Source organism: Haemaphysalis longicornis, unplaced genomic scaffold (genome assembly GCF_048455015.1).
Source record: "Haemaphysalis longicornis isolate Haplotype H1 unplaced genomic scaffold, Haemaphysalis longicornis Haplotype H1 scaffold_10, whole genome shotgun sequence".
NCBI classification, from domain to species: domain Eukaryota; kingdom Metazoa; phylum Arthropoda; class Arachnida; order Ixodida; family Ixodidae; genus Haemaphysalis; species Haemaphysalis longicornis.
This window is the reverse complement of record NW_027526204.1, coordinates 43,437,485-43,451,716: the sequence shown is the minus strand read 5'-3', so window position 1 is coordinate 43,451,716 and position 14,232 is coordinate 43,437,485. Positions and strand designations below refer to the sequence as shown.

Sequence of the window (14,232 nt, the reverse complement as noted above, 5' to 3'; positions counted from 1 at the left end):
TTCTTCGGAAGCAGTGTTTAATTTCTGTAATGAACGAATCTGCCATGGGCAAGGTGTGGACGCACATTGCCCATATCCGTATCCACAGGAAACTGCACTGCAGTGTAGGCACTTTGTACGTCAAGCGCGCTTTCTTTCAAGACCGTGGCTCCATTCTTTGGCGGTGAGGATGAGTTCTCAAGGGCGAGTAGAGCATTGCCACGCAATGTTGCTGCGATTATTCGCATCTGTTGACGCCACAGCCAAGAATCGGGAGGTAACAGAGCAGACGACGGATGCCGGGCCCAGTTTTTTTTTTTTCTGCGAGATGCGGATGCACACGCAGACATGGTGGGCATGGTTACGGTAGTTTTTAGTGTTGCCACGAGAAGAAATTAGCTGCTAAACTTTTATGTGAATGCCGTCTACACAGTAACCTGCTCCATTCTGCAAGCCCTAACACGCCCCTCTTTTTAAATACCATTGCACGGAAATGGTGTTCACATAATACACATTACATCGGAATGCCCTTGAAGAGGCATGAAAGTCAACACTTGAGTAATGGCACATTCTGGGGTGGCGTGGTGGGAAAGCTTTTCATGGTTAATGGAATTGGTAACTGCTATAAAGATTATACCACCATCGTGACCGTGCAAAGTGCCACAGTCACTACAGGCACGCACAGGTAAAAGACGGTACCACACTGTTTTAAGACATATATCATTGTCAAAGGTTTTCTCTCCAGCAAAAAAAAAAAAAAAAAAAAAAACACTGAAAACAACAATGGCAAGATTGTTCGACAGCCAATCTTGAACAACATCTCATGATAGCGGAGCCAAACACTAAATTATCTCCAGGACCCAGAGCCCTATGGACTGAAGCAAGATAACAGCAGGCACGTGAGGGGTCCCAAATCTGTCTGCATACATTCACAGCACCACAGCTTGTTTGAAAACACATGCAAGAAGGGCTCGTTTGCATCTGAACTGTCTTACTATCCAAGACAATGTTTCTCCTCTTTGGAAACAATGACCACAACACTAAACGAATGGTTCTGTTCTATATTGCGAGCACTGCTAATCAAACACGCAGCCTTTTTTGGTCCACCCAGAGACAAATTGGTTAGGAGTGCAGCATCACGAGGAAATGGAAAGTGCTTCCAACAGAAATGAAAACTGGCATCAGGCAAACAGTCAATACACATGCCCCAAAATGCAACAGAAATTTGATGCTATCAAAGCAACACAATCGGCTCAATTTTGCTTATTCATTCAAACGGCACCCCTGAAACAAACTAGGGCTCCCAACATCAATTTCCGTGTTCCCTGCAGCAACAAAATGCCACAAAAATTCGAATCTACCTTCGATATCACATGGTGCAGCTTGAAATTTCAACTTGTTTTCCATTTCACACGCAAATCTAGTTCGTTAACCTTTTGGCGTTGCCAGGGCTGCCATGTTTTTTTTTTCTCTAGTGAGAAAGAGGAACGACTGTAAAGACGGCCTTTACCCGAAACATACGGAGCTAGTATCCGACTTCGAAAAGGAAGAAAGAGGGGAATTCGGTCCAATTTGCTTCACTTATCAGCTGCGCCAGATTTGGGGGCATTTTACGACATGTGATCGGCGATAACGCTGTTTCTCCTGAGGCGACAACTCAGGCGTACGCTTTTGTGACTGAGCACTAGGCACCAAGTTCGATACACGAGTGCAGCCTGCTTAGACAAGCCACGCAGCTCCGGTTCCTGCGTCATCATAGTCTCCTGCCAAGCGACTGACACAGCCCCGACACTGCCGCATACCGGAGCTGCAGCCAAACAGCATCGCACCTACGCTTAGCCGCGCGACTTGCATCTCGAAAGTAATCGACCAGCTCCTCTCGTTACATAAACGATTCGGGAGAGTATCGTGGGTTGGCTGGGAAAGTTTCTGTCGCGGAGAGACGTAAGCAAACAAACAAGTGGCGCAACCGTGTCCCAGAAACCTCTTCGTCGTGTCGGATCGGGGAAACCAGGACGGACTGAAGTCCGCTTCCGTGCGGGGGCGGATTAAAACGAAACCTCGTGAGCGCACGATTCCCCGATGGATTGGTAAAAAAAACTGCGCTCTCGATAAAGTAGCCAGGCAAACAATGCTGATCCCTCGAGATAAGCTGCGGCGTCCGTACCTTGATGGTGACGTTCCCCTTGGTCACTTTGCGCATGTTGAAGCCCACGGTGGGGATCATGTCCTCGCAGAACTGGCCCGACTGCAAGAGCAAAACGCTGGCTCAGCTGAGCGCCCAGCGACCACCACCACAAGCGGAGCGGTGGGGGGCTACCCCCACCATGGCGGCCCGTAGGCGGCTGACGCTTACGGCAATGACGTTCACGAAGGTGGTCTTGCCCGAGTACTGGAGGCCAACGAGCGTGAGCTCCATCTCCTCCTTCCAGAAGAGGCTCTTGAACCAGTCCAGGATGCGGTTGATCAGGGACATCATCTTGGCGGCTGGCGGCGACGGGCGGTGCTCGCAGTCGCAGACGCCCGGATCAACGACGCCGATGACACACACCGCCGACACCACCGCGCACCGCCCACGGTCCACGCCGCCAGGGAGCGCCAGCTGACGGATCTTTGGCTGCGCTGCGCCGGTTTGGTGGTAGCGCTCGCTACCGTCCGGCTGCGTCTGCTGCGGACGGACTTACTTTGCGTCTAATTAGCGCGTGATTAGTTACTTGACGCTGTTGTTACACCAGGGAAAGTGACGATAAGGCCGCAGTGTGTTAGTCGTGAGCTGCCGATTATTCAGCACGCAGTATTGAAGGAGAAGGGAAGCGTAATTTATTCGACGCACCTGTTGCAGGTTGCGCGGGAAGTGCTTAATTAACAAAACCTAGTTTATTCTAACGCCGCTGGCTTTTCTTTTTTGCCGCACTGCGCCGAGTTACGCGCCTTTCACATTTGGCTTCCACGAAAGTTTCATATCGATCTTTGCATCCATCATCTCGGTTGAAATCTCTGAATGCAGTATATATATATATATATATATATATATATATATATATATATATATATATATATATATATATATATATATATATATATATATATATATATATATATATATATATATATATATATATAAAGAAATTGAGTGCAGTCGAACGTTGTTATACCGAAGTAGTATCGGTACAGCCAATTAGTTCGTTTTATCAGATATTCGTTGCAACTGTACAGGTAGAAATCAGCTCTAACAAATCGAAAGTCTGGCTCACGCAAAAATACTTGATACAGAAATGCATTTTTTAGGCTTCCAATCAACTATAAAGAAGGTTACTCTTGCCTTTTTCCTTGTTGCATTTCAACCTCGATGAACCGGAACATACATGAGTGCGTGAAATTAGAACAGAACAGAGTTCATTTGACAAAGCAAGTCTGCGTCCTTATTTATTTGATGAAGGATGCGATCTCCGTCTGGTGGCTACTCATAGCACTGAACAGGATGAAGTTTTCCACAGTGTCCACGAACAAAAGGACCTTTATACTTCTGCAGTTTCGGGCGACGGGGAACTTTTTTTTTTCAAGTGGCTTCTCCGACCTGGTCAACTATTTCTTCGTTTATCCGCTATCACATATGGCTCTCACGGTTTGAGTTTTTTTAATAAAAGAATTAGTGTCATTGAAATAAGCCGCGACCAGCCAAAGTTTGTATTTAGTTTGCTCTAGCTGATAATTCTCTATATCAGTGTCGGTTCAACTGTATGGGCAGTTTTCCCTAAGGTCTTGTGCTCAGATTCTTCTCAGGTCTTCTCAGACTCCTGGTCAACTATTTCTTCGTTATATCTGATATCGCGCGCGGCTCTCATAGCTTGATTTTCGTTATAAAAAAAAGTAGGTGCCATTGAAATAATGCGTGATCAACCAAAGTTCGTATTTAATTCGCTATAGCCTATAATCCGTTATAGTATCAGTGTTCGTTATGACGAGTTTAAACTATATGTTGTACGAAACATTTTTTCTACGAGTTCGAATTGATTTGGACAACACTTCGGGACTGCATGATGTGTAGGTATTCGTTTCAAGGTTGGTCCGTCTTTAGCTTTTGAATATTTGTTTTTTCAAGAAAATAAATTAATCTCTACCAGACGCGAGCTAAAATTCGTAAATATGGATGACGCGCGACCTCCTGAATAAAAATTAAAGAAAACGTTCCACGTATAACCCGTTTGTTATGAATATTGTGAATATTATTGGGAAAATATTGTAAATATTAAAAATATTCACAATATTTCGCTACTCACTAAAAAAATAGATAATGAAGGCTAGCACTAATTCTTATAATAACCTATTTTCAAAATCGAACAGCTACTTTGCTGCAACTTGAAAAACCTCAATGCAATTTTTCACGTTGTTAAATCGGGCACTGCAACTTCGCAAGTTAGAATATTTGGTATGCCTGGTGTCCGGAATAGTTAATAGAATGCCGTTAAATCGAACGCCGTTTTATCGAACGCCGTTCCACCGAAGGAAAGTCCGCTTCATCGAAGCCGTTACGTCGAACGCCCTCTTTTCGAATCGGCAAGGCTCATTTCATCGAAAATTGAACACTGTTGCTGTGAGCGGATAAAAAATTTTGTGCATTAAATTAGATTTGCCCTTCAAAATTTTAAACCTACATCTACACTTAGTAAAGTAGCACGGGCGCCTACCGGTACAACTTACTAAGTTTTTGGACGTAGCGAAGATAAAATGCGTACTCGCCAGGCGACGTCCTGTCAAAATGAAGAAACATATATGTTGTCGAGCACGACGCAAAGTTGGGCGAGTTGGTATTGATACATTATGAAAGAAGGTGCAAAGGGAGATTGTGGAAGCTTGGGAAATTAGCCGGGAGGGCTCGAAGTGCGTTGGCAATCCTTTGCTGAGCGTATACAATGAGTTGGCGTTTGTGGGGCGACACGTGCTGAGGTAGCAAGCTGGGCGCCCCATAGTTCGTATTTATATGTCTGTGTACTTTTATTGATGTTTGTGTGTGTGTGTACGTGTGTAAATCAGTTTGGGTTAACGCGGTGCCTGGCGCACTATATATTTCTGCTTCTTAATAAAGTTTTGAAAATTCAGTTGCCAGTAGCGCGTCCTTCTATTCTGCGTCGGTGTCTTTTTTCTTGCCTTATTTTATTTTACATGTTGTCGTCGACCATTTTGAACATATCGGAGACAAATTTCTGCTCATATCATTGGGCTGTGGTGAAAAAGTAATGCTCCTGTTCCCCCCCTGTCACCTTGCGCAGCTCCTTCTGATGACGGCGAGATCGATATTTGCTACACCAGAAAAAAATGTGCCAGGATGTCAGTGTACCTTCTGGGGATTATTTCTCGTGCTGGGCTCATGGAAGGGCTGGCAGGTATCCCAGAAGGAAACTCCCGGTGTGTGTGGGCTCGGGCTGTGGCATGAGCCGCCTCATTCCCGTCCAGCGATGAATGAGCGGGTGCTCATGTTTTAAAATTCCGGGTAAATCAGGTTGGGTAGGTGTAATTTTTGTAGATGTCGATGAAATGCGTCCAATTTGGAAGTTGCGACACGCAGTTTAGGAGTCTGACATGACGGTGACATATTATTTGTCAAGGGTAGCTCCAAGGACAATGACTGCTTCTTCGGCGATGTCGATGCCCTTGCGCAGTAGGTATAGAGCAGAAGATAATTCCCCCCCCTCCCCCCTGGATATTAACTTTCCTGATGGCGTGGACTAATCGACTGGTGAATACTGATACGTCTGCGTACCTAATGCCAGGCCATTTTCCGTACGCAGTTCGAAGAGCTTTAACTCTTGCCTCGCGTCGTGCTTTGTTGTGGATGGGATGCGTGTTCCTTGGTATCGGGGCGACCGTGATGTACTCTCTAACATGTAGAGGAATGCGTTTTTAGTGTTATTCTCTGTTGCGATTTCATAAGCTGCAGTTTTCGTAGGGCGTGCCTTCCCGTCTGGGTGAGCTTTAGGCGTTCTATTTGGTTAGTTTTGTGAGCTTCAACCGATTCCTTCCGAGTGTTGTGCAGACCATAATTGCAGTAATATGTCTGTAGACGCAGTTAGGGGTAAACAGAGAGAAAACCCGTAGACTTTTTGTATCAGGATATTAAGTTTTTCTTCTTCGTTATTTTCTGGAAGGGGTTAGACATGGCGTTCTATACGAAAGTCTACTTGTTATTAAAGGTTACGCAATTGTAATGGTGTCCGGTTTTGTCAGGCCATATCAGCGATTGGTGACACGGCGGAAGAGATGTAAAACTTGATTAATTGGGGTTTGCAGGCTATGAAGCATTGCCATAGTCTTGTAATAGCGTAAGTCCTAGTAGGCGGATGGTTTTATTCTTGGGATTGGTGGTGGTGGTGGTGGTGGTGGTGGTGGTGGTTGTGTGGGATCAGGCGGGGTTAGCCCGGCTGGATATGCCGGCAATTGCTCCGCCCAAGCTCCTCATAATTAGTCAATGAGAGGGTCCTTTCACCATGGGTTTGCTAGTTCCGCCTCCCGAAGGAAGCAAAGTAGAAGGCGCAGCACGTCTCTGCGCAACATCCAATGTCCCCATTGTGAAGACGATGTGGCCGATGGCGTTGTGTGGGGCTGCCAACTTTCAAATGGCTGCAGCACACCGCTTGACATCATGCTCTGGGCACATTACATATTGGTGTACAGTCGCCAAAACTGTTAACAACAACAAAGAACGGGGTGCCCGCGTATGCACAGAGTGGCAGCTTACGATAGCGCTCGGGCTGCTAAGCCAGGCTGTGCGCATGCGCTGAAGCACCCGAGTGCAGTAGGGCAGCATCGTCAGTGCCGATAACCAGGCGCCAAAGATGCGGCTGTAGCTATCGTGAGCTGCCACTCTGTGCGTAGGCAGGCACCTCGCGTTTTGTTGTTGTTAACAGTTTTGACGACTGTACAGGTGCCGTCAAAAGTAATTGGAGCACGTGAGCTGCGACCGAGCCGCATAGGAGCGCCGTGTAGCTGCACCGGCTGTAAACAAAAGGAACAGAACACGCATGCGCGCCTGCCGACGGTGATAGCCCATCTATCCTTCTCAACCCATTTATTTTAACACTTCTTCGAACGTTATTTACAGCATACTGGTCTCAGCGATGGCGCTGATAGCAGAGGCCGCATCTAGCAGCGTCGCTCACACACTTTCAGCGCACAAGAGCTGCTGGAGAAGCGTCGCAATTGCATGGATCTGGAGTGACAATTTTTCTTTCGCCGATACCAGTGTGCTGCGACAAACACTCGGAACCGGGTTAGGAGAAGTGGGTTAAGAAGTAAAGAGGGGCTATCGGCATCTTTAGGCACGCATGCGTGTTCTTCTCCTTTAATTTACCGCTTGTGCAGCAACACGGTGTTCCTATGCAGTTCACAGATCCCGTGCTCCAATTACTTCTGACGGCACCTGTACATACCCTATCACTGCACATGACGAACATGGAGGCGATCGCACGAGGCCCACCTTGAATAGCCTGCTGCGGTATTCGCTGAGCCCGTTCGGATGCGGTACAGCAATGTTGCCTCCGATCTCGTAAGTCCCTTTGTGACGCAAGGATGATGATAGGTATCTCCCAAGGACTTGAAAGGTTCGACGACTGTTCGCCTGAAGTCATTCCAGTGATCGGCGAAAACTTTAGCAGTTGGTGAAAATTGCAGCGCCTTCCGTGCCATCTGATCAGCGGTCTCATTGCCCTTGACGCCAACATGGGAGGGAATCCATTGAAACCGCACATTAAAACCATTGCTGCTGAGTTCTTTCACAAGCCGCGAGGAACGCTGACAGACCTTTTTGTGGGTAATCCCACGCTGCAAAAGTTGTAGTGCTGGTTTTGAATCAGTCATAATTACAACCTCCTGCGGCTTATATGACTTACGTTCCCTCAAAACTGCCATGTACTCGGATTCGGTGGAGGACACTGCATAATCCAGGCATGCTGCCCAGGCAACCTGGGCATCAGGAATGACATACGCCGCTGCACTAACCCCTCTGCGCGGATTGACTGAGCCATCCGTAAAAATTTGAAGGTGATTGGGATAAGTGTTCTCCAAATGTTCAAGAACCAAAAATATGGCTGCTTCCACCGGCGTGTTTCGCTTGACTCTCATGTGAGGAACATGTAGCTGACACACACACACACACACACACACACACACACACACACACACACACACACACACACACACTCACTCACGCACGCACAGAGAGAGAGGGAGAGAGAGACAGAGAGACAGACAGAGAGAGAGAGAACAACTTTATTGAATCGCCTGCAGTGAAGTTAGGTTACCTCCACAGGGGGGAAGGGGGGCAGGTCCGTCCCCGTGACGTGGCCTTGGCGTCGTCGCGACCGATTCTCGAGGCCTGCGCTCGGGCTCCGTCCACGGGTCTAGGAAGGCGTGTGCCCCCTTCCCCCGCAGCTTCACCCAGCCGCTGCATCTCAAGAGCCGTCGCGACCTGCTGGGCGGCCTGGAGTTGTGTGTCGTAGTCGTAGCTCCTCATTGCAGCCTCCAGCTGCGTTGAGATCGTCGTATTCTCACTGGCCTCACGTGGGTTCACAGCACAATTCCAAAGCATGTGAGGTGCCGTAGCTCGCTCCTTCTCGCACTGCCTACACACATCATTCTCATATACACAGGGGCAAATCCGCGCGGCAGCTAGCCCGGCCGACTCGGAGTGGAGACCGTATGACATCACCATAGACACGATGACCAACTTCAACGACATTGTGAAGTAGTACCGCCTGAATAGAAGGACTATGTCTCCCCCGCACCCAGGGCTCACCCGCGCAGAGGCAGTGTTATTCCGGCAGCTACAGATGGGATCCCTGATCACCCCGGTGCTAGCCAAGTACATTTGCCCAGTGTATATGAGAGTGATGTGCGCAGGCTGTGCGAGAAGGAGCGAGCAAGGGGGTCGAGACGTGTGCACCCATATGGGCCGGGAACCATTTGATTGATACGACACTGGCGCCTCCGTTGCCTTCCGTCTTGTGTAGGATGCTCGCCGCCGCCTTGCACACCCTGTTCTTGGCGTTGTTCAGTACTGCCGTACGGAAATCACACAACACCGTCGTGCAGGTCGGATCAGTGATGGCCAAGGCAATGGCTACCTCTTCTACTTGATGCGTCTTCACAGTGTGATGCTCCCCGTGGTCCTGGTCACCACAGTTGATGCCGCAACTACTGCAGCCGCGTAAGCTCCAGGATTGTCCTGATATTCTGCCGCGTACATGTATACTGCTCCGCCATCAGTTGCGTGGAGGTCGATGAGGGCTTTGGCTCTGGCGTGACGTCGTTCCTTATTCTGTTCAGGGTTCATGTTCCTGGGTATCGGGCATACGTTGAGTCGGCGGCTGATAGAGCCCGGCAGCGAGACGGCACTCTCCGGTCGGTGTGCCGTAGGAATAAGTCCCAGGTGCTGCAGAATGTGCCGCCCGGTCCTCGTTCCCGAGAGGCGTTCCAGTTAAGCCGTTCGTTGCGCTTTTGCTATTTCGTTCAAAGTGTCATAAACACCCAAGACCATGAGCTTCTCGGTGCTGGTGCTTCCGAGGAGTCCAAACGCAGTCTTGTCCGTCTTGCGTATAGTAGCGTCAATCTTGGCTCGCTCACAGAGCCGCCAATTGTGGAAGCCGGCCACGTAAGCAATGCGGCTGATTGCAAAGGACTGGACAAGGCGGGTGCGCGGCTCTCCTCCTTCATCCCTGCTCTTCGCGTAGATATCACCAAGCTAGCAATGAAAGCCGCTGCGGCTTTCGTTGCTATCTTGGTGACCGTCGCTTCGTTGACGCGGTTGCGTTCAAGTAACAGGCCAAGGACACGGATCTTGTCAACCTCGGGTATCACTTGTCCCCCTTCCGTACAGATAGTTATCCGAGAGCTGTCCGGCGTGGTCTCCGTGTGTTTCTTTCTTCTGTTCGCGCCCTGAGGCGGGATCACGAGCGGTTCCGGCTCGGACGGGGAACAGATGAGCGCGGTCCCACGTAGTTCCTCGATGGCGTCCACGGCGTGCTGGAGTGTTGTCTCTATGTGCCCATCGCTTCCTCCTGTTACCCACAAGGTAACATCGTCGGCGTATATGGTGTGACTGACATTCGCCACTTCCTCGAGGCGGTTGACCACGCCGATCATCACTAGGTTGAAAAGCAGCGGGGAGATCACCGAGCCTTGGGGAGTGCCAACGCTGCCGAGCTGTTTCTCCGGTAGTTGTAGGTCGCCTGCACAGATCTGCGTGGTCCAGCCTGTGAGGAAGTCTTTGATGTATGCGTACGTTCGCCGGCCCATGTTAACTCAGAAGGGGTAAACTGCGTTAAGTAAGACGCTACACAGAGAGAGGTACACAAAGACACACCAAGTCGCCCAAAAACAGGTCCTTCTAAAGGCCCATGTTAAGTCTGGAGACTTGAGCAAGGATAGCGGAGTGTCGGACTTTGTCGAAGGCGCTCTGGAGATCGAGTCCCAGCACGGCTCTGCTGTCTCGGGTACCCGCAGCGTCATCAATGACTTCGTGCTTCAGCAAGAGCATGACGTCCTGGGTTCCTAACTTGTCCCGGAACACTATGATGGAGTCCGGGTGAAGTTCAGAGTCTTCTAGGTAACGCTGCCATCTGTTCATGAGGACGTGTTCGAGGACCCCCCCCCCACACACACACACACACACGACGTAGGTGAGATAGGCATGAGATGCTGCCTGCGGGGCACTCAACACTCACTACCATTCCCTCCGCGAATGCCCCGTACCCTCCCCTTACCTCTGGGAGCAGATGTTGCGTGACCCGGGGCAGTCAGACCAAGTCCTGACCACCTATTGGGCCCTGGCGGTCGCGGAGGCCGCCTCCTCCACCCCCAATACCTGATCCCGATGGACGGAAAAAACGTATTCCTTCCTTCCGCTCCGCTGCGTCCGACAACCGCACGCGCAGCGGGTTGTGCACTCCCCGATCCATTTCTGTATTTCCGCACCCACTAAGGCACCCGTTCCCCCCACTCACGAATGCGAACTACCGCCGACTGCACGATCCAGCAAAGCGCGGATGGGGCTCCCCTCACTCCCGGCAAAAGATAAAGCCGCCGCGTGACGATAAAATTAGTGCTGCACTCGCTCCGCAAGCTTGAGCTTTGCTGTAATGTACCAGCTCCGCACAGGCGTTGTGCTGGTACGCATGAGGTGGCGAGTTCGATTTCTAGCCACGTAATACCTCTCGTGTATCGCGTTCCACTGGTAACCTTTGTAGGAAGGCTATTTATCACTTCTGTATCTCCGCATGTTCCGCTTTTATTGATACAGAACGAAAAACCAGCGCGCAGGATTCCGGTAGACCGGTGGCGACCCGTGCGATAACGTTTGGACCTCCAGTGCTGCGCGTTGCTCATCGGTGCCTCAATGCCGCGACCTCGGCCACAGAGGAAAGAAAAGAAAAAGAGAGGCCTCCACGTAACCACTACTGAAGTCGGAAACGCCAATTGTGATGGTCGCCCCTTCCTGCTTGTGTTTTCCGAGCACACGCTATATTCTCCGCCATCGCTCGCTCCCCTGTCGTCGATTCCTGTCGACCCTTGACTACCGGCTGGTTCGCGCAGTGACGTAGGCGTCGTTGCTAGGACACCGGGTGAACGTGAAAAAACTTTTCCACACTTCTCCCAATGGGCTGGTGAACGCTGGAACACCAGGCCTAAGCTTTTCTTACCCCTGCACTTCAGCAGCAACCAACTGGCCCAACTCTCCGCTTTAATTTTTCTTACTCCCATGGCGTCGCACTCTACGTGGGCTGCGCCCCTCCAAGGCGAGTGGCGAATCTCCACAACTCGCGCGACAGAGCCCTCTTATTGTTTTCTTCAACCATAAAAAGCCTCAGAGTTAAATTTTGGGTGACGAATTGTAACATGCTACCAAACTACTGTACGGAGGTACTGGTACCAAAAAGACTTCAAAGTGGAAAAAAAAACCCCTTCCTCCAGGAAGCATAGTCCACTAAAATTTTGGCCTGAAATGCCCTCACGAAGTTGATTCGCCACCGAACGGCATCCGGGACAGAATAAAGTAAATCACACTAGCCAAATTGCAAAGAAAAAAACATTTATTTTCTCCTATGCACGTTGAATGACCACTAGGTACATTTGGTCAACGAAGATATCGCTGCCAAGATATATACAGACATTCGGAGGGACCAAGCGTCCGACGTGACGGCACAAAGGAGATTATCTGTCCACAGTGTCCCGATGCAGTACGCACAACGCAGATACCTTGCAGAAGCTCTGCCGTCTCCCGGTCGGGGTCGTCGAAGGCGGTGAACTCTGACACGTAGCTGACCTTCGCTGCCGGCAGAGCGTAGACGACTCCCCGGGTTCGTTGCACTTGCCTCCAGCACCGCCTACACCTTCTAGAGGCCCTGCCGCCAGTCGGTCGGTGTCTTCGTCGACGTGCGTGCAACCGGGCGCCGCTGCTTCACCGTTCGGGGGCTGCTTCACCGTCGCCCTCCTGGGCAGCTGGGGTCGGCGGAGCAGGCTGGTTCCGGGGTGCGGTCCCTGCAGTAGCCTCCGGCCCAGCGTCCACGAAGGCCAGCCGGTAGCGGTACTGGGGCAGCCTGTGCTGCTCCCTCAGCTGACGCTCGATTCGGCGGCTCTGCTCGAACAGCGTCCTCAGCCAGGGCTCGGCCGCCAGGACAGCAGGATCGACGGCCGACCAGTCGATGTCGCACACGTGCACCATGACGTAGTCTCCGATGGGTGGAGCGTGCGGCCCCGAGACGAAGAACTGGTACGGAACGGCGTCCATGTGGCAGGCGGGCATGGAGGGCAGCGGCATGGCGATCACGGACGCGGCTGCTGGGAGAGTGACTTCGTGCCAAGGTGGTGGACGGCGTCTGAGGAGACGGGCTGGCGTCGCCGGCTTATCAACGCTCCCAGTGACGTTGACCACCACGTGGTCAATGGGGCGAGGGGAAAGCGGAAAAAGTAAGAAAAGAGGGGCGGCCAAGCCTGGAACCTTTCTCGAAACTGAAGAGACCGGAGGGAGTCACGGGGTTCCATTATTCGTTCCTATCTCTGTCCCCCCATTTGCGACTAAGTCCCATGACTTCAGCCCGCCCATCTTTTTTTTTTGCTTATTTAGGTCAGGTTTCTACAATGCTGGTTTATACAATGGTAAATTCGTTACGGCTGTTTAGGAGGGCGTAGGGAAAGTCTGTGTGATCAGCAGGTGTGCATAAAAAGCTGTTTTTTTTTTCTTTGGGCGGAAGGGGCGCGGCCAGGGCGACCTGCATTTCTTCAAGTTCCGATCGTCACGGGTGTTGAGGTGATGTACGTCCGTATTCTCGCGCCTATAACCTGCCCTTGCATACAACCCGCACCCCCACTTTCAGTCTGCAAATAAAAAAAAAAAGTTCATGAAGTTTGCACTACGCTTGAACCATAGCTAAGCTGGATGATTTTTTTTAATGTAAACACCGAAGGACTTACCACCAGGCATTGCATTAGGTTTGAAATTGTTTTTTTGTTGATTTGATTGATTGTGGGGGTTCAACGCACCGACGCTACACAGGTGATAAAGGGCGCCGTAGTGGAGGACTTCGAATTCATTTTGAACCCCTGGGGATCTTTAATGTGCGTGCGCCGAAATCTCGAACACACGATCGTTTTCGCTTTTCGCCTCCATCAGAAAAGCGGCCGGGAATCAAACCCGCTTCCTTGGGCTCAACGTCACACAACGTCATATCCGTTGTCGCTTTTCACGATGGTAGCAATAGTCATCGTCGGACACCACCTCCAGAGCTCGCACGCAAGATGTCAACGATCGCATCGCAAGAATCCTGGGTGATCATGACAGCGGTACCCCAGTGAACACGCTTCCGAATATTGCCCGCAACATACGCTTCTGAACTGATGCAGTGAACAACGTCGGAACTTAGCGTTGAAGACTCCTACATATAACAAGACAGCGAGGCAACACTGCAACATATAGTACAAATAGTACAACAGTACAAAGCGGGTTCAATAAACATTTTTTATTTTATGCAGAACCTGTTCAATGCGTCATTTTAACTGCGTGCCATTTCTGGGTGACTTTTATTACAAGTGTACATGCAATTATCATTTTAATATAATTAACAGGGTATGACGGCATATTCACCTAACTTTCTACGTCAAAATCTTTGAAACAACATTCGCTCACCTACATCATTTTTAAATGGGCGACGTATATCAGGCGCAAACATCGCTTTAACATTCCAAAACAAGCTCGTAATGCGA

The 14,232-nt window shown here is 50.2% G+C and overlaps 1 protein-coding gene across 1 annotated transcript in view; it reads right to left on the bottom strand.

The window, feature by feature from the left end:
- Arl8 (ADP-ribosylation factor-like protein 8) overlaps nt 1-2,566 on the bottom strand; it is a 29,907-nt gene extending 27,341 nt beyond the window's left edge. Inside the window, exons 1-2 of the mRNA XM_077689285.1 lie at nt 2,336-2,566; nt 2,147-2,227 (exon numbers count right to left, since the gene is read on the bottom strand). Coding sequence (XP_077545411.1) covers nt 2,147-2,227; nt 2,336-2,458 — 204 coding nt within the window. The 5' untranslated portion in view covers nt 2,459-2,566. The remainder of the gene's footprint in view (nt 1-2,146; nt 2,228-2,335) is intronic.
- Between the last annotated feature and the right edge of the window lie 11,666 nt (nt 2,567-14,232).